The following is a 27,756-nucleotide window of genomic DNA, read 5'->3' as shown; positions in this document are numbered from 1 at the left end:
AAAAAAAAAGGGGGATAAAAAATCTTCTCTGTTCGAGCTTCGAACACCTGTCCCTCCCTTTCAAATTTGGATGAAAGAACCCGAGACATTCCGAGATTGTTCTTCGGAAAATATGTCCATAGCGACGAATAAACTAATCGTGACTACGGACGTGTAGGAATATCTGAACGCATGTAATAAATTATAAAACTGAAATAAATCCTCAATATTATAGTTTTTCAGATTAGAAATATAATTTATCGGACATTTCAATTCAACCCATAACGTTTTAAATGAATATTGCCGCAAACGTATTTATGTTAGTTACGCACTATTTTTGTCATTGCAAAGTAGTCCCAAAAATTCAACATGGCGGCAAGTGCCAAAATGTCTTTTAACTACTATCAAAATGGGAAATACGGCACTTTACCGGCAGATCCACAAAAGGATATGGAAGTTTCACAGGATATGCATCTTAAGATGTCAAAGAAAATTGCCCAGCTCACAAAGGTCTATGATTTTACTGAATAATATGTTGTTACTGTGTTTTATTTGGCAACGTGCCTTGATGTTTACGTTTTTGATTGTGTATCAGAAAGAGTTACTCAACCAGACACTGTAATTTTACTCTTAATATTTAGGCCATGTATTTGAATTGTTTCTACTACTACAATAACACAAAATGCATGAATCCGTCAATCCGAAGACTCTAATTGACCTTTTACTCGATCTCCCTTAGCTGCCTCGCGAAAACACATATCATCAAACATGTTCTTACTACAGTACATATTACATTTATGATTTATCCGTACCCTCCTGTTTCCGAGAGATGTTTTAGACATCGTTTCGATAAGGCTACGAATGTGTCCCATGTCCATTGATTGAGCCACATGGGCATGTCTAGTCTTATATTAAGAAATAGCCATACATACCTATACATATAAAGTGTTAGCTAAATATAATATAGACATGTATTTCTTGCTAAGACTAGACATGCCCCTGTGTTTGAGCAGAATCAAAAGTTTTTGATTCAAAAGATAAAGTATAGACCCAGTTCACATATCATATGGGTGACAGCATTAATCTTTTCATACAGTACTGGCCTAGCTAGCTATACTGTCGGTACATTCCTGACGGAATTTCAGATAATTACTGTACAGTACAGTTTTATAACAAATAACTGTGGAATCGGTAATCCTCCTTATCAGTGAATGCCTCAGTAACCTGAGTCGAGCAGTGTCAAGACAAAGGTAACAAAGTTTGCACATAATGACAGATGTAATGACAGTTGGCATTGCACAGATATTGAGATTGTAACATTGTCTCAATCTAGAGTCCTCCATAAAGGTAGTGGAGTTATATTAATTCATATAATATGATCATGTGTACGGTATACAGAGTTTATGATTTCGAACCCTGGAAAATTTGGCGAATTGGCAACTCTGTGTGCTTGGATGGAGGTTAAGATATGTGATAATGTCATCGATTCGGGACCAATCTCACAGAAACAGTATTCAGGAAGATTTGACTTGATCATCACTCAGAATGTTTTTATATACATGTACATATATATAAAGTCCAGCTAAAGTTTACTTCATTTACTTCAATAATTTTAATTTCAAATCTTCTTTTTTTTTATTATAAAACCCTTTGGTGAACAAGAATGCAAGAAACTGCATTTAGAATTCATTTTTTCCTAAGTGTTCAGGTTAATTAAGGGCTGTACTGGGACATGCCCCATATCCCCTATGAAGGGATTCACCTTTGGTGGCCAGGGCTGCCTCATTTCAAAACCTAGGCTGGTATCTCAGCGGACTGTCAAGGCAATTAAGCTAGATTTACTAAATTAACTAAATTTATGAAAAATTATTAAAACTTTTCTTATTTTGCAGGTTATTTATGCACTCAACACAAAAAATGACGAACATGATGCAGTTATCCATAACCTCAAAGAACAGCATGAGGAAGAAATGCAGAAACTTCTGTCAGAGACAAAAGACAAAATTAGTGTGTTCAAAAGGAAACTCGACGAGGAGAATGACTATAGACAAAAGATCGCTTCCCTGGAAACCACCATAGCTAATCACGAAAGATATAAAAACGAAGCGTTACATAGATTCGAAACATTTAAACAGCATGCCGAGGAACGTGAATGTCAAGTGAAAATGGAACATTCTCAAAAACTTCTCGGAATATCACAAGAAGTGTTAACTGCCAAGAAACGGTTTGACAATCAGTTGGAACAGTTTGAAGAGTGGAAGAAAAATGTGGATTCAGAAAAAGAGCAGGCTCTGTCAGACATGAAGAAAGCTCATGAAGAAGAAATGGATCAGCTTCGAACATTTCACCGTTCACAAAACACAGACTGGTTAAATGAATGTGCTAAAATTGAAGACAAATTCAAAGGACAAATTGAAGATCTTAAGACACAGTTAGACAATTTGAATGTGGAAAAAGCTAAAAGTGCTGAAGAATATGAAGCAAAGCTAGCAAAAGCTCAAGCATTTTATGAAAAAGAACTTGCAGCCTTGAAACAATCTCAAAATTCTTTTCATGAAAGTTCCAGTAAGGAGCTCTTAGAGGAACGTGAAAAAATGAAAAAGGATTTTGCACTCCAAGAGAGAGAATTGAAAAAACAAATAGAAAGTCTAGTCAACCAGTTGTCTGTAAGTGAGGATGAGGTGGAGAAAACCAAGTCGGAGCTGGAGAAGTTAAAGATGGCGCTCGAGAATAACGAGTCCAATACTGGCGGTCTACAAAAACTGGTAGGTACTGGTGCAGTGTTATTTCTTTAAACTTTTTAATTAAAAGACACAGGGCTTTTTTTCACTACTTTGGGAATGGGGCCTATGGCTTTGGGATTGGGAAAAAATGCGCGGCAACAGGTAAATTGGGGAAAATGGACATAATGGTAAAAACAACAAGTAGACACAAATATGGATTTATGCTATATTTATTTAGACTCTAGAGCATTATCTCCCTTTATCAGGCCAGAATAACCAATAAAACATAGACGGGACGGCATCATCCAGATTTTTAAAGACATAATTTTTTTATAGATCATTCGATTGGGAATTTTAACTGGTTGGATTGGGAAAAATATTCAATTTTGCTGTGGGGAATGGGGCCGAAATTCGGCCCCAAATCGGCCCCCCCCCCCCAAAAAAAATGCAACAGCATATTTTCATGTACATTTCAGGAAGTGGATGAAGCATATACATAGTTGCATGTTTTGATATACATGTATATTTAGATACAAGCTTTAACATTCTTTCACCTGTCTGCCAAACACTTTTATTTAGAACTTAATGTGCAAAGTTTGCTATTCATTCAGTAGTAATTATATAATGATAATAAGATCAAAATATTTCAAATTTATAGATGACACTATTGTATGATTATTAAATGTTCATATGAAGAGATTTTACTTAGAAAGACCATTAACTGTTCTTCTGTCAAATCTTCTGTCAAATCTTTGTTTTTAGAAATTCAGATTTCAGAGATCCAAAATCCAAATTAAGATAATTTTCTAACAAAAGTCCTGAAAAAAATTGCTTGAATTTTGAATTTTTTCCCATCATAAATGATCAGATTGCTTGATGTTTTACTGTTATTTTCTGTACATGTATTTAAATAGATAATAACAATTTATTTTGATGTTGCAGTTCTCGATATATTTATCTCCAATCTGTTTTCAGGAGCTGGGTCATCAGTGTATATTGTGGGAAGTCTTTGTGATGCTCTCTAGAAATTTCAATTTCACTTTTCATTTTTTGTCACTTTTTCTATTTTTTTCCCTTCATATTAGTGGTTGAAATGAAGGGACTTCAAATTCACAGGTACCAGGCACAAATTCTGAATTCCACACAATTATGAAGTATATTTATTCACATGGTACTGTGAAATTTGTATCAAGTCCCTGCGATCTATACGATCATTTAATGTTTTTGATATTTTTTTTGTTGAATAGCTTTGCATTTAATTAAGCATTGAAAATTAAAAAGGATTAGAGAAAAATATGTTCTTGAAAAAAAAAATCTCTGATTTGATTAGAAGCAAGAGACTTGATCAGTTTCAAGTAGAAAATGTAATTTGTAAAATTATTACGAATAAATCACTTTAGCCTTTCACTTTTGCATTACAGTTGGATGAAGCCAAAAATGAAGCATCAAATGCCTTGACAAGATTAAAAGAAATTGAATCGGAATTAACGACATACAAGGAACGATGCAGGGAGCAAGCGGAAGATCTCCGTACAAAGTCCAGTGAGTTCAATGTTCTGTAAAAGTACATTGATTTACTGACGATAGAATTTGTTCCACATGAATCTATTAATTTAATTCTTAAAGTATCTATAAATGTTGATGAATAATGTTAAACTTGATATTTCATCATAATACGAGTTGGTAATATGTTGCACTGTATGAAATTGAATGTCTTACGGTATACACGCAACTGATTTTTTGTGAAGTAATTACTCGCCGATCGCAATGATCAAAATTAATTGAAAATTAGTCATGAAAAATATAAAACCAATTATCAATGACAATTTGAATGGGCACTTAATTGCAAATTCCTGGAATTGTTTGTAAATCTTTGGCTTCGCAAATTTTTGTAATATTACCAAACCAAGAAGTAGTTAACCTTATATTTTAGTGATATATTCATTTGTCGTTTACAAATGATTAAGGAGATTTAAATATATTAAAAACTGTTAAATGCTTTGTTTGTGTTCAGTATTAAAGTTATTGATAGCAAAAAAAAGGCTATACTTAATTCAGAAAACCAATTATAATTGATAATCGATCCATTTTGAGCTTCCGATTATCGATTCTGAAAGTGGAACAGATTCCTATCACTAGAAATAATACTTGAAACAAAATGATAAAAAATAGGACACAAAAGGACTTTTGAATGTTTATTATGGTTCATTTTAAGGAACATCAATTAATGATTTATCAATACTTTGAAAACTTGATTACAAAAAAAAAAAAAAAAAAATTGTGTTCAAATTATAAATTAGCATTAGGTAAACCAGAACATTTGTTACTAGTATGGCAATTATCTGATTGATCAACTTATTGCAGTTTTACATTTAAATGGAGAATAGGTTATAATTGATTGGTGATTTGGACAAATGTAAATTCCCAGAGAACATTTAATTTTGCTTGGTGAGTTGGATTACTGTTTAATTCAGAGAATTTTAAACAGAGAATATTTTACAAGTTTAAAGAGTGAGTTGGATAATTTAATTCTCAGAGCATATTTTACAGGTTCAAAGAGTGAGTTGAATAATTTAATTCTCAAAGCATATTTTACAGATTAAGGAGTATGAGTTGGATAATTTAATTCTCAGAGAATATTTTAGAGTTTTAAAGAGTAAGTTGGATAATTTAATTCTCAGAGAAAATTTTACAGGTTTAAAGAGTGAGTTGAATAATTTAATTATCAGAGCATATTTTACAGGTTAAGGAGTGAGTTGGACAGCTGTTTAATTCTCAGAGCGTATTTTAATGGTTTAATGGTTTAAAGAGTGATTTTGATAACTTAAATCTTGGAGAATATTTTACAGGTTTGATTGGTGAGTTGGAGGTAACAAAACTACAGCAGCAGTCCACGATACAGGAACAGACCGTCGAGATCCAGAAACTCAAGGATAAACTGGCATGGCTCGAGGCACAGTGGAAGAACGTGGAATCGGAGAAAAACTCTCTAAGTAAAGAACAGAACTCTCAGCTTCTGTCACTTCAAAAGGTCAGTGTTAAATTCTAGCCTGTTTACTTTTCTCAGGGTCACTAAATATTGTTAAAAACCTGAGATACAGAATTCGGATGTTTTTGTATTCTTTACTATGGAGGGGTTTAATATCCAAACTTTTATCATCACATTAAAATTTTCTAAACATATATAAGAAGGTTTCCTCAGAAAGTAATTTTTGATTTGTGTATTTTTTATTTTTTTTTTTTTTTTTCTCTTAAAGTCATTGGAGGACTTATCTGTAGAGAAACAGACATTAATGGCAAGATATGAACGAGATTTACAGAATTTTCTAACCATATATAAGAAGATTTCCTCAGAAAGTAATTTAGATTTGTGTATTTATTTATTTATTTTATTTTTTATTTTTTTTTTTTTTCTCTAAAGTCATTGGAGGACTTATCCGTAGAGAAACAGACATTAATGGCGCGATATGAAAGAGACTTACAGAATTTGCGAGATAAATTGGCCATCAGGGAGAAAGAACTGGCTGACAAACATGCGGTCGAGAAAAACAATCTCAACAAAACACACCAGGATGTGTTGAAGTCACAGCAGGAAAAGGCAGACACCCTCCTGTATGAAACCAAACAGGTGAGGGATGTTAACTGGTACATTCCAAGGGAGATAACTTTTAGATAAAAGCAGATTTAATCACACAGATTTTTCGGCATAGCTGTATAATTTTCTTTTTACCCCGGATATGACGCAACAGGTGGCGTTACTGGTCAAGATGAAGTATGTGATTGGTCAATGTAGCTGTAAATGCATAATGCATATATGCAGTTAAAAACGAAACAAAGCTGAGATTGAATGCAAGCTGAATATGTGGACGAATCTTTTCGAATGACACATTAATAAAATTATATTCATGATTCAAAAATGATTCAAACTGATATAATTTTGTTATCCGTGCTGAAACGCATCAGATTGTTAATTTATTTCACCAGCAGTTTTACATTATAACCATCAGCATTTAAAACTATGCCATTTATCTTTTCTAAAGATATTTCTTGTTAGCAATATTCTTTGATAAGTGAATTTATATGAAGATTTGCAATTACCAAGCAGTTTATAGAAAAATAATATGTTTCAAAATGTAATGATACATTTTAAAAATGGATAACAAATAGACCAATTTGATTTTTGTTGACATTTATGGTTGAGCACGTATGTATCCATACTTGGGGCCACGGTGGCCGAGTGGTTAAGGTGTCCCGATACTTTATCACTAGCCCTCCACTTCTGGGTTGCGAGTTCAAAACTCACATGGGACAGTTGCCAGGTACTGACCGTAGGGCCGGTCCTTCCATTTTTGGTATTTTTTCTGTCACCATGGAAACTTAATAAAAAATACCAAATTACTGTTTCCTTTTGTTTCCGGGCTATAACTCCAAAACTGTTCAACGCAGCTCCTTGAAACTTTCTGAACATATCAGACTAGTTGTGCCTTTTGATATTGCAGACCATTTTCGGTATTTTTTCTGTCACCATGGAGACCTAATCAAAAATACCAAATTACTGTTTCCTTAATAACTCTTACTTTGAGCTTGATATATACATGTATTTGCCAATTTGGGTTTTCATACCAACTGCAGGGCGTGGGGGATAATGCCAGCTTTGCGGCTCCTTGTTATTTTTTATGCCCCGTCATGAAATGGGCTGGAGGGGCATATAGTGTTACCCATGTCTGTCCCGTCCCGATACAATATAAATACTTAATCTCAGGAACTGCTGATGTGATCCTCACCAAACTGTGTTTCAGGGTGTCAAGTGGCAGTCGTGGCATTGATGTCTTACAGACATTTTCTAGTTAATTTTAAACTCTTTATTGAAGCATTAGAAAACCAATCTATAAAATTTGTATCTAATTACAGAAAATGGTCAAACAACATGAAGTAGATTTGGCCAAGGTGAAGGATGACAAAGATGCAATTATAGCCGATTTCAACCAGAAGAACACGGATCTTACCAACAAGTTAGCGACATCAGAAGAGGAGGTATGTAGCTTGTAGGAAGATTTTATGAAATATTAATTAAGGGCTATGAACTATATATTAACGAGAGGACCCCAACAATTATGAAATTTTATGCATGCTCAGTGCCTGAGAAAATGTAGGTTGTTAATAGTGATGGGGATCGGTTTCAATTTCAGAAACGATAATTGGAAACTTGAAATTGATCAATTATCAATTAACTGGCTTAAATTAAGCACAGAATTTCCCTTTTGTAAAAAATGTATGTACATCTCAAATACATTTAATACATATCTTATCCTTTGTTATCAATATTTTGATACTGAACACAAACAAAACATTTAAAAATTAAAGACTTATAAATTACAAATGAATATATTTGTAAAATAGAAGATCAACTAACTCTTAGTTTGGTAACTTTATGAAAATACACGAAGCCAAAGATTTAAGAACACTTTCAGAAATTTCTGTCAATGCCTTTTCAAAATTGTCAGCGATGTTTGTTTTTTTTTTTTTTATTTTTTTTTTTATGCCCCGGCCATGAAATGGGGAGGCATATAGTGCTACCAATGTCTGTCCCGTCCCATGGCGCCTGTCCCATCACGCCTGTCCTGTTCTCTCCCGTTCCGTCCCGTCCCGATGCAATATGCAACTAGCTAATCTCAGGAACAGCTGAGGTTTCGGGGTGTCAAGTGGCAGCAGGGGCAGTTATGTTTTGAAGGCATTTTCTAGTTTTCTACTAATTTTTAATTATTTTCAATCATTGACTCCACACAAGTTGTTACATATGTTACTGTTGGGATTAAATCACTTATATTGATGTATGGTCCCTGTTTGACTCATGTACAACAACATGTATCTGGTAAGAATGTGATGAGATTAAAGTACTTGTCTCACAATAAACCCATGCCTGGTAATAAACCCATTCATGTTTAATGCAAATTAGTAAATTACTAACAAATGATAACAAATGCTATTTTATATTTTATGATAAAAGTTTTGGCTCCTTGAACTTTTTACATGAAAGATAGGGTAACAGAGAAACGAAGAATCCCTCTGAAATTCTTTCTCTCTCTGAATTTTTATAAAAAAAAAATTCTACACATAACCATTACCTAAGGTACATGAATAGATTTTTGTATCATAACCACATATATAGATTTGACAGTCACACTTTTTTTTTTATTAAGCAGAATTTCCTGGGAGTTATGTCCCTTTGATAATATTTTATGTTGGAGTGATGTTAAGTTATCTAGTCTTCGGGTTACAGTTCTAATTTTGACATGTACTTGTTTCATCAGTATTTGTGATTTTCTGTCTGTAGGTAAGACGTCTTGAGAAGATTCTGAAGGACAGTGAATCCGGTCTTGGTACAGCATCCTCTAAAATCAACAGTCTTAAGGAGGCCTCAACTCGACTACAGTCTGATTTGGAGAAATCTCGGGAGGAAATCAAAACACACAAGACAAACGCAGCCAATTATAAGGTAAACTATAATATATATATATAATTAATGTAGAATGATATGGTAAATTATGTTAATTTTACAGGGTTTTATTTTCCTTATTTTCGAGGTTGAAATAAGATTTAGAAAAAGCAGGTATTAGAATACAAAAATCAATTGTGAAAATTAAGAAATACAAAATATCTCTTTCAAAATTTATTCATATATCATCAGACTAAAAATTTGAACCATAACATACACAAATCTTTGAAAACAATATAATTTATTAAAGATTGTAATATACATACATCTGTAAATATGTTATTTATTTACACATGAGTTCCAATCATCAAAACAATCATACTCAAATTTTCTTAAAACAATATACAGTAAGATATATACATAGATTTAGCTTATAGTCACGCACCTGACAGTCATTATGTTTGTATCAATACTGTATTCGCGAATCTGCACCGTCAGCAAGCCAAGGAAGACATACGCATGTACATAGTCATGTTACTCCGATTCTCTGTTCTGGTCGTAACTTGGGTTACTGAATGAATAGATTATGCTGCGTACAACATCTCCTCGAAAGTCATACGCAACTAAATAGTCATGTTACTGCGATTCTCTGTTCTGGTCGTAACTTGGATTATTGAATGAATAGCTTCGTACAACATCCCCTCGGCTCAACCTCCGGTTTTGCTTGCTAAGAAAACCTGAAAAACCATTCAGTGGAAGTTTGTACCTCTTGAAATGGTATGTGAATAATTTGAACATGACAATTTTGACTGATGCATTGAGGATAATGAAAGCAGTGTTAATACTATCCAAGCAATAATTGTCTACTGTTGCAACTTTTGTAAACAAAGCAGTCATCTGTTGGTGTAGAGATACTCCGTAACAAACAAGATGGAGGAATCCGAGCAGAAACAACAACCAGATGTCTTGATTTGGTTCCCTCTCGCTCTTCTTTCGCATCATGACTTGTACGCCCTTTACCAAATAATATACAGTTGAACTCAACAGAAACATGTATGGAGCAAGTATGGTCACTGCAATGTTTGCGATGGCAGTGTAAAGTTCGTATCCGAATCCTGTCAAACGCCACTTCATCAACCATGGAGAGTCAGGATGGAAAGATTTCTGGTATTCGAAAAGTTTAACAGCATGTAGAAATGTCGCGACAATCGGTATGGCGACTATAATGCACACTGTGGAAGATTTCAAATTCCTGTTTTCTTCTGTACTGTCAGCAGTCTGATCAGATTCACCGAGAGGCTTGATTCCAGTGGCATCACCCTCAGTCTGTGTAGAGAGGATCTTCTTGGTAACCATGGCAACCAGCATCCAGGATGATGCACATATGAGGATAAAGCTTAGTGCATACCTGAAAATAAAAATTCCTCAGTTAGAAATATTTTTTTCAGTTTTTCTTCAATTTAGATTTTTTTTTTTTTTTTTTATTATCTAAGTTTCATATTCACTTTATTAGGAGACAAAACGCTTGGTAAGGTGGGCTGAAATAGCATGGGTTGAGAAGAAATGAAACCACCAGACCATTTTTATTTTTTATTTATTTTTTTTTTCAGTTTAAAATAAATTATTTTCAATAAGTTTTTTATGTTACAAAATGTCTTATCTTCCTTTCTACCACAATACCCTGTGTTATTCAACTCTCAGACCATCAGTTAATCATTACAGCTGTTGATTAACAATCTGTTTAGGGAACAACCAACCAATTGAAAAAAATATATTTTTGAAACAGCCCCTGTGTATAGAAAGTTGAGCCAAGGATAAAATGTCTGGCAGCCACTGATTGGCCAGTATGTTATGAAGTGAGAAAATAGATATGTAGCCTGATAGGTAACTATCAATAAGAAATGTTGATATAAATTTCGTAAGTCCGATTTATTTTTCCCTCAAAAGTTCAGGTAATAATAATAAACAGGTAAACATTTAAGATTTTTGAGAATTTTTACTGCGAAATTCACCTATTTTCAAAATGGCTACCCTGGAGAAAATTTGAGCTGAAGGACCCAACTTTTTTTTTTTATTAGGTGTTATATCAGACCCTAAACTTTTGTTATAAACCATAATTGTCATATTGAATTCAAGAATTTGAATGAAATACTCCAAAACGTTAACACTGAAGTCTATAGGAAAACAATTGGTTGGCTGGTCTCTATATACCACACGTGGTATAAACTCTGTACGCATTTTGATTGGCTAACACGGTGAACTTTGACCCAAGCTGCAATTGTTAATGACGTCATCAATAATCTAATGACGTCACATCACCGGGTCCCGGACGTCACCAGTACACTTTATTTGCATACGCGAAATTATACTTAGCCACGTTTCCCTTTGATTCAAGCCGATATTATTGTGGTAGAAACAGGTACTCACACGACTCGAAATTGTTGGATATGGAATTTATTTCACACTCGTAAGTTATTTTTTAAAAGTTGCAAAAAACACTCGCTAAAGCTAGTGTCTTTTGCAACTTTTGAAAAATAACTTACACGTGTGAAATAAATTCCATATCCAACAATCACTCGTTGTGTAACCTCTATGTAAACTACTGCATCACAGAATATGACTGTTCTGAGGATTATAAACCCTGTGAAATTTCTGAACATTATCATGTTCCAACATCTATATGAGGTTTAATGTATCAATTAATTTTTTTTAAATTTTAGTTAATTTCAATCTAGTTGGAAAAAATTGTTAACTGCACTGCTGTCATCCCTTTACTTAGAACTAAATTCTATGGCATTCATTCAATTTTTTTTTTAATTTGTTGTTTTGTTTTTATTTCATTTATTTATTTTTTTTTTTTAATCAAAAGTAAATCTTATATTTCTTATATATACACCAGTATTAATCGATGAATGTTGAAATAGGAATTTTATGAGGCAGTTTATCCCGATGTTCCCCACAGAAGTTGACTGTTGTGTAATGATTAATTTTAAACGACACTTACTAGGTACATTTAAGTATTAATCAAGTTATTCAGGGACGACACATATCCCCGTCCTGTTCCTGTTGAGTTAAATCTGAGGTGTTATAAACTTAGACAATACACATTGTGATAGAATACACAGATCCAGCTTACCACTTGACTGCTCACCACAAAAATTTGTCGTTGTACGAGACTTATTTCTGGTTTTGTGTCTGTATATCTATAAACATTGAGCTTCAGTATTTCCTTTCTTTAAGTAAATGTCACTTTTCTTAAAAGAACATAAAATTTAAATTCAATCATTGTATATACGAACAAATTATTTTTTAATGACCATAATTTAAGGCAGAGCAAAAAGAAATTATTCTTTCTTGTTTACATTAAAAAAAAAGTAGGAAAGCTAGCTAGGTGAAAAAATTATTCATTTGATATCGTATTAAAATGTTTTTAGGGGAGAATATTTTTTGTTTTTCCTATAAGTAAATTCATTCAATAACATGCATGTTATTATTAAGTGAATAGGAATGAAGACATTACCTGATACCGATGTAGACTCCGATATCGGAATACTGTGACTGATCCAAATATAGATATCCGATCTGGAAAATGAAATATGGAATATTGATTAACAGGAATAGTAAATCCAATATCACCATTGTCATAAGGAAAGGTGTCTTGTCATCATAGACGTCCGAATTACACATAAACGCCAAAATGTTGACAAGGTTTGCCGCAATCCCGCAAATACAGAAGATAATAGAGATCGCTAGGGTTGTCACTGTGCAGGTATCTACGGATGTAGCAGTGGTCACTTGTTTGGCCAACAGGGTACGTGGCTGGAGGTCATCTGTGGTCAAGGGGTGACCACATGAATCCTTGGTCCATGTATAGTTCATTTTAGCCACATTGACGACAGATGTTTAGAAATGTATAACTGAGGTTAAGTATTGAGGCTTGGTGCTGAAATGTCTCTCCGAATGCTCTGAAGGAAATTTCAAATGTCTGCGTAACGTAGTGTGACTGATGGCGTCAGGTTGGTGTCCGGAGTACGATATGTACGCCTCCCTGTTTCCAGGAACCAATATGCTGTAAATGAAATTCATTTCAGTTTTACAAGCTCTGAGATAACTAAAGCGGTGACTGGTCATGAGAACATGTTTACTAAAGAACATCATTCACTTCCGCTTTTCAAGGGTCAACACACTTGAGATCTTTCTTTTAAGTATCTACTCGAGTTAAACCATCATGCATGGTTACAGAAAGTGGTCGAACCATCCTCTGTCCATACACAATCATTGTTATTGTTTTCAGCCATCTTGGATTTCGATAATTAAAGTTTGTTTTTGCTATTTCTTGAAAAGTGCCTGAGGGATATTTCTTAAACTTCACATATAGGTTAGTCTTTGGCCCTAGTTAACGTTGTATCCAGTTAATTTCAATTTTGATCACAAAAACAAAATGGCTGAAAGCGACCACCTGGTACTTTAACATTTGAAATTTGCTATCACTATATCTTAAAAAGCACTGGAGGAATATTTCTCTACATATGTATTCACATTTAGACTTAACTTGTTGCTAGTTGTGCCCAATCAATTTCAATTTTGATCACGAAAACAAAATGGCTAACAGTCGGCCATCTTGGATTTTGACCATTGAAGTTTGTTATCACTCTAGCTTAAAAATTGCTGGAGGAATATATTTCTGAAACTTCACATGTAGAGTCCCCTTTGTCTCTAGTTGTGTTCATTTAATTTAATTATTGGGAAACAAAATGGCTGGCAGTCAGCCATTTTGGATTGATTTTGACATTTGAACTTTGTTAACACTAGATATCTTAAAAAGTGCTGGAGGTATATTTCTCAAACTTCACATGTAGGTTTCCTCATGGTCCAAGTTGTGCTCATTTCATTTTGAATAAGATCATGAAGACAAAATGGCTGACAGGCAGCAATCTTGGATTTTGATAATTGGTGGGTACCAAGATCCCTCTAGGATCTCATGTACAATAATAGGCCAAGAGTTAAGGTGTCAGCGAATGGTTGTATGCATGCTTAGACAAAAGCTTATAATAGGTTAGCAATATTTACATGAAACAAGATCAGGGTCCAGTTGTTCAAAAGGTGAAAAGAGTAACCACAATTTCAAATCCTGATAAAAAAAAGTTGTGGTAAAAGTAACTTGACAAAAAATTGTGAAAAGTTCTATAAGCACTAATCTTTCCTATTCATAGCTGCCTATTTCAAGGAATGCATATGTACAGGTTTTGAAGTAAACAGGAAATGAGATTTTCACCAATCAAGTGATTAAGCTAATCACCTTTTGAATAACTGGGTCCCTAGATGAATTGTTCTTGATAAAGGTCAAGGTCAAGGCATGGGGTATACCTTCTAAGTAGTGTTGGTTTTGTCATTAAAAGTGCAGGTTTGACATGCACAGATGCTTGAACTTTCCAATACTTTATGATGATGTTAGACTCGCTGTAGAGAAAAATATTATATGAACTCAAATATACCAGGCCGATATATCTGGCTAATCTTAAGTTAATATGTGTCTGACTCTCTGCAATTTAGTAAATGGGTTTTAACACGCTTTTCAATCTGCGCAACAATCACAATCACTTAATTTCTCAACAAGTATTGTACAAGTAGATACTTCATAAATACTTATCCAAAACATCGGTATCTAATGGTATTTAGGAGACACTTAGAGAACATATCAGATTATAATAGTCCTGACACTTGTAATATTTCGACGTTAAGTCTAAGTAGTTTCTTCTTGTGCTAATCTCATATTTCAAAATTGACTATAGCATCTTATACTGTCCAGCTAATGTGGACAGACACGGACACGATCATCCAAGTTCCTGTTCACAGCTCCTAACTCTAAACTGGGCACCAAATATCATTTCAATGATACATTTCCTGCATGAATACATCAAAAAGCAAAATATGTATATAGAAACTTCTACTTGCATTTTTTTTTTTTTTTTTTTTTTTTTTTGCAGCTTTACTTAAAGTTAAATCCAGAATAAACAAGTTTTTCCTGGGAATATTCAGTTAATTTATTTTTCAGTTTTCAGTGTCGCTATCATTGAAAATTAGCAACAATTTTTACATTGTCATGAATATAGAATTATGTAATAAGTAAACTGTATGTCTTTAATAGCAGACAATCTGTGAATGAAACTAATGTTCTGTAATTATTTTTCAGGCTGAATTGGAGAAACTTAAGAAACTGCATGCAAGTAAGCTGGAAGAAGCCCAACAAGAACTCAAGAGAAAGCTTGACCAATTGGCTAAAGACCTGGAGTCCAAGTGGTCAGATAATCTGAGGTGAGAAAAAATAAGCAGGTTTCGTAATAAGTGTTACGAGGTAGTTGGTACATGTAAAACAGTTTCAGTGACCACGATAAATTCTAAGATTTTAATTGAAAAAATGAAATTACTACTAGGGCTCCATACGTTGTTGACAAGAATTTTTCAATACTTAATGTCGAAATTCTGTAGCCAGATTGGCATTTCTATACTAGACAATCATGTAAGATCACATGTATATTTTGTTACATGTACATGTATACCATATTTTTGGTATAAATATTTTCAAAACATACAACTTCAGAAGGCAAGAATTTAATTTAATGAACAAACGTGTTATTTAATTTTCAACCTCAAATAAATTTTCTGAAAACTAACAGATGTCTTATTTAACCTAGTAATAGTAGTTATGATAAGCTTTTGTATTGAAGTCTAATGCAAATGATGCTAATGTTTCATTTCCAACCACAGGGACTTGACCCATTCCTGTATACCAAGAATGAAAAATTAACCCCATTGTCTGATCCCTAGATCACTTCAATCCCCTGTTTCAAACACATACTAAGTGGGGCTGTCAGTTGTCTAGTCCGTAAGTGTTTTTAGAAAATGACTCCTTTTAAACAATGGAAAACAAAACTGAAAACTGAAATGGTCACTTAACCAAAATTTTTTCTGTTATTAGGAAGGAGTGTGCAAGATTGAAACTTGATCTGACGCAGCAAAAAGACGAGGAGAAAAAGTCAGCTCTCCAACAACTGTCACGCCTCAAGGACGAGGAAGTGATGGCGGCGCGGAGAGGCTGGGAGAACAAAGTCCAGGAACTTCATAGTCAAGTATATATGCACTAGACCCACTCTAGTAGATATGTGTAGTGTTGTCTTGAGAGTCCTGGTCAAAGTCTACATTGCCCGGGGTTTCATTCTGAATATATCGCGTAAAACAGAATTTTTAATTTTTTTTTTTTTTTTTTTTTTACATTTCAAAATTTGATCTCCCATAGTTAAGATTTATGGACTGCCAGGGTCAGGAAGCCTTTCGTTCAGCCCCTAATAACAATTTATTGTCTGCTTTTAATTGGCATCATCCACAGAGGTTACCGTGCAATAACTCAAGTTCCCTTGGACCGATCAAACTCAAACTTCATGCAGATCTTCCTTAACAAAGTGCTTGCTTGGGATTGATTTTCAGGTCTGAAGGTCAAAGGTCAAGGTCACAGTTACCAAAAATAGAATATTAGTTTCCTTGTGCTAAACTCAAGATCCTTTTGGCTCATTAAACTCAATTTCCATGCAGTTTATTCTTTAATACCACAAGTGCTTGCATGGTTTTTTGTTTTTTTTTCTCTCCAAAGATCAAAGGTCAAGGTCACTGTTACTATAAATAGATAATCTGTTTCTGTGCAATAACTCAGCTCTCTTGATTAGACTGATCAAACTTAAAGCAGTGTTCATTATATATACCAAATGATCCTGCTCTTTATCGCTGAATTCCAAGAATACTTGAATGATGCTGGTCTTTCTTATAATTACACAACTTGCTGCGCAGGCAAAACATTCACTTCCGAGGAATTCTTGTTTTGTTGAGACATTTCCTCACAGTTGTTTCTTTTTTTGCTTGATCTCTCAGCTGGACAAACTTAAACAATGTCTGGAGGACAAAGAAGGTTCAAATGCAGAAGAAATGGAACGCCTACGGAAAGAGATGGAAGAGGAGAGAAAAAGGCTGGAGCAGAAACTTGTTGAGGCAGGAAACGAGTACGCCAAGCAGATAACAGTCATGGAAGAAATGCAACTGGAAAAAGTTAGGAAATTAGCAGAACAGAAGGATATTGAAGCAAAGGTAAATCTTTTCTGAATTTAGATATATATGATACTTTTCTGAACTCTCGGAGAGACCATGTAAGTGAAGGCAGTATATGGTGATGACCCAGCTGCTGGTGTCACCGTACCACTGTAGGAAGTATATATCTTGGCAAACATATTTTATTGTACAGTATGTATATGTAAACCTGTGGACTAATAAAGAAAATATATTTATACCCCCGCAACGAAGTGAGGGGGGGTTTACTGGAATCAGGTTGTCCGTCCGTCCGTCTGTCTGTAGACACATTTTGTCCGGACAACTCCTCCTAAACCGATGGGCCGATTCCAATGAAACTTTACACAAATATTAATGATCATGTGTAGATGTGCATGCCATTTTCTTTTTCTCAAAATTATGGTTGCTATGGCAACTGTTCTCTATAAACAGGTTTTCCGATAAGAACCATAACTTTAAGTTTGTCCGGACAACTTCTCCTAAACCGACAGGCCGATTTCATTGAAACTTCACACAAATATAGAGGACCATGTGTAGATGTGCATGCCACTTTCTTTTTCTCAAAATTATGGTTGCTATGGCAACTGTTCTCTATAAACAGGTTTTCCAATAAGAACCATAACTTTAAGTTTGTCCCGACAACTTCTCCTAAACCGACAGGCCGATTTCAATGAAACTTCACAAAAATATAGAGGACCATGTGTAGATGTGCATGCCACTTTCTTTTTCTCAAAATTATGGTTGCTATTACAACTGGTCTCTACAAACAGGTTTTCAGATAAGAACCATAACTTTAAGATTGTCCGGACAACTCCTCCTAAACCGAAGGGCCGATTTCAATGAAACTTCACACAAATATAGAGGACCATGTGTAGATGTGCATGCCGCTTTCTTTTTCTCAAAATTATGGTTGCTATGGCAAGTGGTCACTATATTACTGGTTAATCTTAGTTAGCCTCTAATTAACAGTTCTAATTCACCATTGACTCATGCAGATTGCGGGGGTATTAGTCAGCCATCCTGGCGACAGTTCTAGTTTTAAAAATATTTCAAAAAAGAAACACTTGAAATTTAGAAGACATTATATAATTTCTATAGAAATTTTGATATTTTTCTTTAAATGCTTAGAAATCAAGTAAATAGTAGGTAAATATTATTTTGGTTTGAATACTTTCAAAGTGAGAAAAAAGAGAAAATCTGATTGGTCAATAATTCATCATAAAGACAATCTGATTGGTAAATAACTCATAACCTATGTTGGAAATTCTAACAGAGCTTTGTCAAATCTCCACATATAAACAAATGTATTTTTCATAAAATTTTGAGTAGCTTAATTGGTCTACAACATAACAGTTTGGCCAGATCTGGTGTATAAAGTCGTGTACGTTACCAGATTTCAGGATCATTGTTTCAAATGTTATAGAACTAATTGGGTTGTGCAGTAAATATGGAATGGTCTGTTGATTCAAATATATATATATAAGCTGTAAAACAAAATTATATGGAACTGTTCGGGCACATAATATATATATCTTACTTAAAATCATAATTTTTCTATTCACAGGAATTAGAAAACAAACTTACTGCAGGTCACATGGAGGACATGCAGAGAAGTATGACTGCCCACAAGGCAACAGTAGAAAGCTTTAAGTCAGAGGCAGAAAAATCTCGACTGGCTAGTCTACAGGAGGCAAAGCAGACACACCAAAAAGAAACAGGTACTTCAAACTCTGATCTTTGATTTACAGGTGCCATTCTACATTTATTGAGCAATAACTGCAATGTCTGGCAATAAACCCCGCCCTTGTCTATTGCAGTTCAGTAAAAAAAGTGATATTATGATATAATAACTTTATTATGAAGTAAGCCCACCTTAATTAATTGATTAAAAAAAATCATGTGTTGGCCTTCTGCTTTAATCACTCTGAGAATATAAGTCTAGAGTATTCTACCAGTGGAGCTGCAATACCTCAGTCAGCTAGGGTGCCAGCCACGGTACCTCAGGTAAAGGTTCAAGGTGTATATGGTTCACCGTTCCTTTCCCTTGTCGGTTTGTGTTTTTCTGGAAGCTGAGAAACGGATCGGTCTGTGCTGTCATTACTACTGCATGGAGACCCTTTCTCAAAATGACTGGTTGCATGTTCACAGGGTGGTTTACCAAGCAAACAAACAAACAAACAAAACAACCAACAAAACAAACAAACAAACAAAAACAAACAACCAAACAAATCAAACAAGCAAACAAACAAAACGAACAAACAAACATGATGACTTTGACTTTTCTGTCCACAGAAAAAATGAAAGAGATGATTTATGAGCGTCACAATGATGAGATGGAAGAACTGAAGAGAGGCCACAGCTACCAGTTAGACGCAGCAAGGATGGAACTGGACAGGGCCGTGGAAATCTCAAAACAGAAGGTCTAGATAGTTTGTATTGATTCACCAAACTGTTATTGAACACTATAAATTATTAAATCTTTTAAAGACAACATTAAGGTAATAAATCAATCTTCTACTGACCATTTCCTATTAAGTTTAAAAAAAAAAAAGGAGAGAAAAATATTTTGGTGATGTATTAAATCTTTTTTTTTTTTTTTTCTTTTTGGTTAAAGTTAAAAAGAACTGAGAATTGATACAGGGTAGTCAATTTTTTTTTGTAAGTTCATAGTTGAAATGTAATTAAATAAATAATTAATATAATTGAAATTATCATTGCATGACAGGTTATGTATAATATTTTTTCTGGTAATTTTTAGGACAAAGATCATGCCATACAAGTAGACGAATTGAAGGAGGAGGTTACTGGACGGGAGCTACATATAAAAAATCTCAAGGATGACGTAAGAGGCCTCAAAACTGATATTAATAAATTGACGAGGGAAATAGAGGTCAAAGGAAATGAAATCCTCAAAATAAGGAGTGACGCCAATCTTCAACTCAAGTAAGTAGTGATTACCTCCCTTTGGCCAACAAAAATAATATTCTAAAACATAACTGACACAATATATTAGTTTTGACCATTTAAATAAAATGTTTGAAATACATTATAAAAGTTTTTTCTGATGCTGTTAATTTCCTTGAAGGAACTTTAAAGAGGTATTAAGGCTGCCTTCAGCCATCAAAATAAAATCCTTCAGAAATTATTTGCCAGGCAAGAACAATTGGCACAGAATGATCCTTATCGTATAGAGTGAATTGTATATTTTGAGAAATTATGGATTTAAATTTGCAGTGGTAGTGTTCAGCATGTTATCACGTTGTTTGCCTGGAAAGCTTTGTCATGTATATAGAGTATAAATTCCATATCATGATGCTAAAGTAAGCCCATTAGGTGCCACATTTATGACTTTTGCCGCTGGGACGCTTAGATAGCATATGCCAGCATTTTTACTCAAAGCTGCAATAGACTTAGGCATAGATTTTACCAGTCTTATATTGTCAGATAATTACAAACTCATGTACAGTTTTCGGAGTTCAAACACAAAAGCACTTAGAAACTGTTACTCGGTTGATAATAAATTTTCTTGTTTTCTCGTACAGAAAACGTGAGGAAGTATTGGTGCAAAAGTTCCAACATGAGATTGAATGTGTGAAGGCGGACCACCAGAGAGAGGCTGAGACGCTGATGGCAGACTTCACAGAGGCTCAGGAACTTCTCAAAGACAAAATCTCAGAGTTACAAATAATGTAATTAGCTATCAGAGTCCTATGAGGAACATTTTGGTTGATAATGTATTTCATGGATGGTATTTTTAAGCAAATTTTGATTTCTTGGCTTAATTTTTAAATTGTAAATCTCAAATCATGACATTTGTCCCGAGTTTGTTTGTAATTCGTTTAATCAAGATTAAAAAAAAAACGTCCAGACTTTGTTAGTTCTCCACAGGTACAGCATTGTCTGTGAAATGTTGAATAAAAGAATTTTGATAATAAATTGGACAGATATTGGTATATTAGCCTGAGTTTCACCAAACGGTGTCGGAGAATTCCTTGTTTTCATATAGTAGTGCGCTCTGGCCCTACACCAGATATGGCCGTGTCAGGGCCAGAGGAAACTCGGGCTATTGGTTTATGTGGTGATGCAGGTTTTTTTAACAGTTACAGCAATGCTCTCTGGGAAATTTTTTTATCATATTACTTAATTGCAAGATTTTAAACCGAATAATTCTAAACATTTTTACCCTCAATATTCTGAATGGTCTTAAGTAACCGCTGAAGTTGAGTAGAAATACTTTGCTTCAAGAAAGTGCTCTCATACTGGTAAAACAATGCCTCGTTTGATGTTGATTATTGTTTTAGAAAACATCAAGAGGCATTTGAAAACTTAATCAAATATTGATTTATTCTTTTGTTGTGTTGGGTAGGCTTCAGGAAGCCGAGGAGAAGTACCATAATCGGGAATCGCGGCCGGAGGATCTAGAGGCCATTGCACAGTTGAGGGACGCCATTAGAGAAAGAGAAATGCGGATGAAAACCTTAATAGTATGTTAATTTTGTAACAGTAGCTTCATGATATATTTAACATTTTTGCTGCGAAATTTGTCCTTTCATCAATTATTTCCCCCTTTTGGAGATTTTGTTTTGTTTACGATGAAAATGCATGAAATATAAATATAAATTATAATATTAATTTTAAAATGCCAGGTTCAAAGTCTGCATAAAGGACATTTTATATATTAGTTATCTTGCAGGTAGAGTTAAATTGATGGAAATGAGCATAAATAAACCTTAATAGTATGTTAATTTTATAACAATTGCTTCATGATATGTTTAACATTTTTACTGTGAAATTCATCCTTTCAAGATTTTTATCATGAAAAATTATTTGATTTCATTCAATGAAACCAATGAAATTAAATTTGATTAAATATATAGGGAAGCAAATAGCTAGGTAATAATATACTTTGACCTGGATTTAATGCATTGTTTGCAGAATGTTGTTGTCTGTGAAAATAATAGAAATAAAATTTGTTTATAATAAAAAGAAAAACAAATTATAAGATTTAATTCTCTTATTATCAGTTTGTGGAATTTCGTCAGCATAGAATGATATTTAATGTGATGACAAATTGTAGGAGGAAAAACAGTATTATCAGATGGAGCTCGTCAACAGGGAGACCAACTTCAACAAGGTCTTCAACACTGACCCGAAAGTCGGGGTTCTTAACCCACTACAAAAAGTAAGTCTGCCGCTATATAAATCTAAGATATAGATGGTCATTCTCACTACGTTACATGAACATCTTACGACATGGTCTAAGGGGTCATGTCAGGATGACCTTTTGGATTAACCAATCAAATTACTACTTTCAGAATATTGGAAGTGAATATCGTATGTGCAAAATAGCATGACTAGAGTGCAATATAGCTTGCAAAATCTGTCAATTTTTTTCAAGTCATTTCGTCCATCGAAGAATATAGCTACGTACATGCTGTACTGAAATGGTTAGTTTCAGATGCATGATGTGCCAAATAGGGTGAGATTGATGACATTGAAAAATCGACAATTCAACCTGAAAGTGAAATATTGAGATAACAAAGGTCAGCAGAACATGACCCTGTATGTGATGTCGTTAGATGTTCATGTAACGTAGTGAGAATGTCCATCTAGATTTTAATTAGATTGCTCCTATATATGCTTCAAAGAGAGGCTACGATATCTCGGAGAACCATCCCATGTTACCAATATAGTGAAGATCTGAGGGGCATGGTTTGAGGCTCCCTTCCCGTATTGGTTAGTGTTTCTTGGGAAGCTGGGAACTGGGCTTGGTCTCTGCTGTCATGGTTGTGTCCTTGAGCAAGACACTTAACTTCAATTACTCTCGAAAGTATACGACGTGCCTCCCGTATAATGTTCAGTGTGGTAGTCACCAACTACGACAAAGAGACCCCTGCCTCAAAATGGCCCTGGCTGTTCATGGGATTATAAACCCAGCAAACAAACAAACAAACAAATCATGGAGTACTAAGTAAATGCAATAAATTATTAAATATATACATTTAATATCCTTAAGTTATACAAAAAAAATATAAATGGCCTCTTCAACTCGACAAAACATTATATTGCCATGAAAATAAGGGAAAATACAGTATTTCAGTGAATTTAACAGAAGTCTGAGAGGGAAAATGGAACAAAATCCTGAGAGGAAACTACCCATAATCGGTACTAAAAAATCCCTAGGTTGATCCCTGAATTGGTTACTTATTTTGATATTCCAGGATTATGCTTCATTCATTTGCTCTTGTTTCACATTGTCCTTCATACTGTATTACAGAAAGGAAAGAAAGGAGAGAGAGGAGGCGGTCACTATCCATCCAAGCACACCTCTAGTGCACCAAGTCTGAATCGTCTAGAACCGATTCCTAACTCGCCAATCCACAACGCCAATCTAAACCCGTCCAAACCCCTTGGACCAACGCCTGCCTTCACCAAGAAGTTTGTCAGATAGTTCACTGCCTAAAGCCTTGCTATAGAATCAGACATATTTTATACAACAGTATATATAGAGGCATGCTAGCTTTGCTCAACCTTGTAATTGTGATAAGGTGGATTGAGACACACAGAAAAGCATTTTATAAAAAATACTTGTTTATTCACAAAATCAGCCAGTTACATGTCTCTAGTGAATTTGCCTGTGAAATATTTTGTCACTAGTGTTATATACTATGGGGCCGTCTCATTGGCCGAACCAATCAGAAATCTATTATGATGTCATAAGGACAATGTTGTGATGTGATAAAATGTGAATGGCGCAACAAAATGGCTGTCGGACTGTTTGATTATGACCTCAAAATTCTGACTCTAAAAGCTGTGAAAATGGAAGTTTTCCAAGACCTGTGATAAAAAGCGTCCTAAATTTGTTTTCATTTCATATGAAATTTTATAAAACTCATCTCGAAGTTTTAACTTTGCACGCCAAGATGCACAAAAAAAAAGAAAATATTTCTAAGACTAGTTTCATAATGAAATGAAACTCATCTTAGATCATATGTATCTGTGCTGGTATCAAAGATATTCATATGGATGTTTTTGGACTATATTGTGAAATTGGTGTCAGGTTTTAAATGAATACATAGTGAACAATTTCTACTAGGTTTTTAATTAGTTATAATAAACGGAACATATTATTTCAACAATAAGCACAAGCCTTGAAAAAAAAAAATCGTATTGGAGGAAAGTATGTTCAGTCATTAAAGAGATACTGCTTGCCTCGGACCACCCCACCCTATCCAACCCCAGTATCCGGAATATTATATGGAAAGCAGAAGTTGTCTTCCCAGAATTCCTTAGTAGTGATGTTGACACCTGTACACATCAGTAAATGTTGATGTTAAAATCTGTCTGGGCCAGTGCCTCATCTGAAATGTAATTTAACTGTGATACTTCCAAATTGTAGGCATATTTTGTATACTGTGTGATGTATTTGTTAACAGTATTAAATGTAGTATATTTATCGTAGATATGATTTCGTAAATATTGAACTTGTTTGTACAACTTTTCGTAACCTAATTTTGCTAAAGAGAGAGGGGTCAAAGATAGTTCTGTTGGAAGAGCAATGGACTAATGGGAACCTGAGATGAAGATCCAAGGTGTCCATGGTTCGATCTCTACTTGTGTTTCTCCTGAAGTAGAGACCTTTGACATTCCTGTGCTGTTGTGGTTATGTCCATGACTGAGAGACCTTTACCTAATTGCCTCAGATAAAATGGTCATGGCCTCACATTTGTTGTTAAGTCACTGAGGTAGCCATCAGCTACAACAAGGAGACCCTGCCTCAAAATTACCCTGATTGTTCACGAGGCGATAAACTCAGCAAACAAAAAAATTGCTGAAAGAGATAATTTTAAGAATATCACTTAAAACTTACTTTGTTTGTTTTTGTTTGTATACAATATTGGCCAAATTTGGGATGGGTATAAGTCATGTTTAATGAAAGTTTGTGTTTTCAATGCTTGGCATATCTGTGATCTATTTGTTTGAAATCTGTTTTTTTTTTTTTTTTTTTTTTCTTAAAATCCTCTGGTGATAGTTCTAAGTCTATGAATCGCTGAAGATTGACTGTTTTGTGTATATGCTGGTAGTCTATTTTTAGTGCTATCCTTGAGCTTATCTGTGATAACAGAATTTGTACATATATCTATGTATATATATTTGATTGTTGAGTGACTTGTAAGAGGGTGTGATTCACTGTCGTGTACAAATGTTACTTTGTATATTGTTATGGAGGATGAGTGACCCATAGTGGTGCATTGACATAATTATTGAGGTCGTTGTGACCAAATTTTATCGATGTTAGCAAGTAACCCCATGTGGTGCATTTGACATATTTCATATATTCATTGAGGTCAACATGACATTTTATATATATTTTTTATTCGTTTTAACAAAAAGTTTCACTTAGGCTTCTTATTAAAGTCGTTTGTAGATTAAATTGATTTCTAAAAGTGAAATTTTTTAAATATAAGGTAAAAATAATAAACATCATGGAATGTATGCATTTTATTTTTTGAGAATTTCTCTTTTAAGGATATATGTTACCATAAAAATTACAATTAGTGTCGCAGTTATCCCCCTTAGGGATGATGCTTTCATACATATTATACCTTCAGTAGGATTTCTGTTATGTTTTTATCCCCCTTTAAGGCTGTATGCTATATATACATTATAATTTGAGTTATCTCCCTTAGGGATTTACCTCATATCACTATGCAATTACTCCAGTAAATGATACTTTTGATCTGTGTTACAAGTATTCTCCATTGTAAGGATTTCCTGAGAGGGATAATTTACTGAATGATATCATTTTCTTGAATTCAGCGAACTGCAGATGTTTCATTCTATTTTCAAAAGTCGGTCATAAAAATCACGAGGTAGCATATAGCTTTAGATGAGGCATAATAGCTACAACACAAAAATCAAGCATCTAAATCTTGATAACATGCAGTGGTCGTTGAAACATTAATTAAACCAACTTGAAGCGGAAGTATTGCAATTGTCATTATATCCAGAAGGACTACATAATGAGTTTAACTTGAGGTCCTCGAATCTCCTGGGACTGAAATTAATTAGACTATATATGATCGTATAATAATACTCATGCGCAAAGCCAAATGATGACACAAATAGTCAGATTCACATAAAGGCTTTATCCAGGGATGAGTCAGACAATGTTTTTAGAATCTCCGGAGATTTTTGTGTTAGTAACATGTTGAACTGTTTCCAATTCCCATCTCCGGAGATTTTTGTGTTCGTAACATGTTGAACTGTTTCCAATTCCCAAGAATTAATAATGAAACAACAAGAGAAAAATGGTGTAAGAGTTCATCTTACAAAAACTGAAAAAAAAAATCCTGTTGATTTTTTTTTTTTTTTTACTGATTTATTTGCACTGAAATGAGGGAAGCTAATTATTGACAGGTATTTTCTATCAGTAATAACACTTTAGGATATTAGTCGACATTAGCATTTGATTTAGTTTTTCAAAATTTACAAACATCAGAGGAATTTCAGAGGTGACATCACAATATATAACTTTCTACTGCTGGACTGTGCACAATTGTAAAAGTTGTATCGTTTTGTTTTTTGGGGGGTTTTTTTTTTCGGGGGTTCAAATTTCCCGGGTTTTAAGGTTTGAAGATAAAAAGTTAAGTTTTCATAAGAAACACAACGTATTTCATGCATTTGATAAGGAATATTATTTTGAGGTGGCAAAACTGTTGAACAGTCTCATTGTGACGTCATGAATATATGATATCTCGATTGTTAATTAGTAACATTAATATATAGATACATACATACAATTTAAAGGAAACGTTCAAATTCACTTCTTTTTTCATTTCAAGTCTCATGAGAAAATGAGAATATAAATGCTATCATCCTCAGTTTTCACTGACTTAAGATTAGTTTGTGAGACAAAATTATACATAAATATATATATATACCTGCATCTGATATACACATATCTGCTGCATTTAACAATAGAAGTCATTTACACTTGTAGGCAGTAAACCAGTAACAGTTCTCATGGACGAAATTGTATACTGTACAATGTATTGTAAGTTAGTTTTATTGTTTTCATGAAATTGCTTTAATATATCATGTTATGTGAATTTCACAGATTATGTAACAATATATAAACTCAAGAACCGCTTGTCTAAAACCCTGATCAGTGATCAACAAAATGTAATGAAACTATTCTCGAATTCCGTCCATGGTTGATAATTTATATCTATATTTGTGAGGGTACTTTTCAACTGCTGAAACTTGTTCGTCCCATCTACTTCATTGCTGTAGTCGTAGACATGTCAAATAAGTGTTTATTTAAACAATTTTGTATTATAGTCATGTAAATATGAATAAATATGAGAAAATGAAAGTTAAATATATATATATATGTATGTATTTGTCCGATAGGACACATTTCTAAGGCATGAAAGTGGCTGAATGAATCTGCTTTGTATTCTTTCATAATGCATCAAAATACAATGATTGCCAATTCAT

The 27,756-nt window shown here is 34.0% G+C and overlaps 2 protein-coding genes across 3 annotated transcripts; one reads left to right on the top strand and one right to left on the bottom strand.

The window, feature by feature from the left end:
* Positions 1-342: 342 nt before the first annotated feature.
* LOC117339218 (protein FAM184A-like) lies at positions 343-27,756 on the top strand. Its single transcript, XM_033900691.1, has 17 exons — positions 343-489; positions 1,872-2,744; positions 4,124-4,244; positions 5,552-5,733; positions 6,124-6,330; positions 7,614-7,736; positions 9,037-9,198; positions 15,332-15,453; positions 16,118-16,268; positions 17,062-17,274; positions 18,818-18,971; positions 19,546-19,673; positions 20,012-20,196; positions 20,796-20,942; positions 21,620-21,737; positions 22,331-22,435; positions 23,531-27,756. The coding sequence occupies exons 1-17, from the start codon at positions 349-351 to the stop codon at positions 23,702-23,704; spliced, it is 3,306 nt and encodes a 1,101-aa protein (XP_033756582.1). The 5' UTR covers positions 343-348; the 3' UTR covers positions 23,705-27,756.
* On the bottom strand, positions 9,351-13,275 carry LOC117339219. Of its 2 annotated transcripts, XM_033900693.1 has the most exons (3): positions 12,659-13,124; positions 9,774-10,546; positions 9,351-9,671 (listed from the first exon to the last, which is right to left on the bottom strand). In XM_033900693.1, exons 1-2 carry the CDS (start codon positions 13,015-13,017, stop codon positions 9,775-9,777), a joined length of 1,131 nt encoding a protein of 376 aa, XP_033756584.1. In that variant the 5' UTR covers positions 13,018-13,124; the 3' UTR covers positions 9,351-9,671; position 9,774. The 2 variants fall into 2 exon arrangements, with proteins under 2 accessions (XP_033756584.1, XP_033756583.1); XM_033900692.1 differs by having other exon boundaries at positions 9,351-10,546; positions 12,659-13,275.

The sequence above is a fragment of the Pecten maximus genome, chromosome 12 (assembly GCF_902652985.1).
Source record: "Pecten maximus chromosome 12, xPecMax1.1, whole genome shotgun sequence".
NCBI classification, from domain to species: Eukaryota; Metazoa; Mollusca; class Bivalvia; order Pectinida; family Pectinidae; genus Pecten; species Pecten maximus.
Note: the sequence above shows the minus strand (reverse complement) of the source record. Positions and strands in the feature narration are given on the sequence as shown.

Excerpts from the sequence above, each read along its gene's own strand:
- LOC117339218 (XM_033900691.1), top strand. The coding sequence starts at position 349 with ATGGCGGCAAGTGCCAAAATGTCTTTTAACTACTATCAAAATGGGAAA. Across the intron at positions 490-1,871 it reads AAATTGCCCAGCTCACAAAG|GTTATTTATGCACTCAACAC; the intron begins GTCTATGATTTT and ends CTTATTTTGCAG. Across the intron at positions 20,197-20,795 it reads GACGCCAATCTTCAACTCAA|AAAACGTGAGGAAGTATTGG; the intron begins GTAAGTAGTGAT and ends TTTCTCGTACAG.
- LOC117339219 (XM_033900692.1), bottom strand. The coding sequence starts at position 13,017 with ATGAACTATACATGGACCAAGGATTCATGTGGTCACCCCTTGACCACA. Across the intron at positions 10,547-12,658 it reads GGAGTCTACATCGGTATCAG|GTATGCACTAAGCTTTATCC; the intron begins GTAATGTCTTCA and ends TTTTATTTTCAG.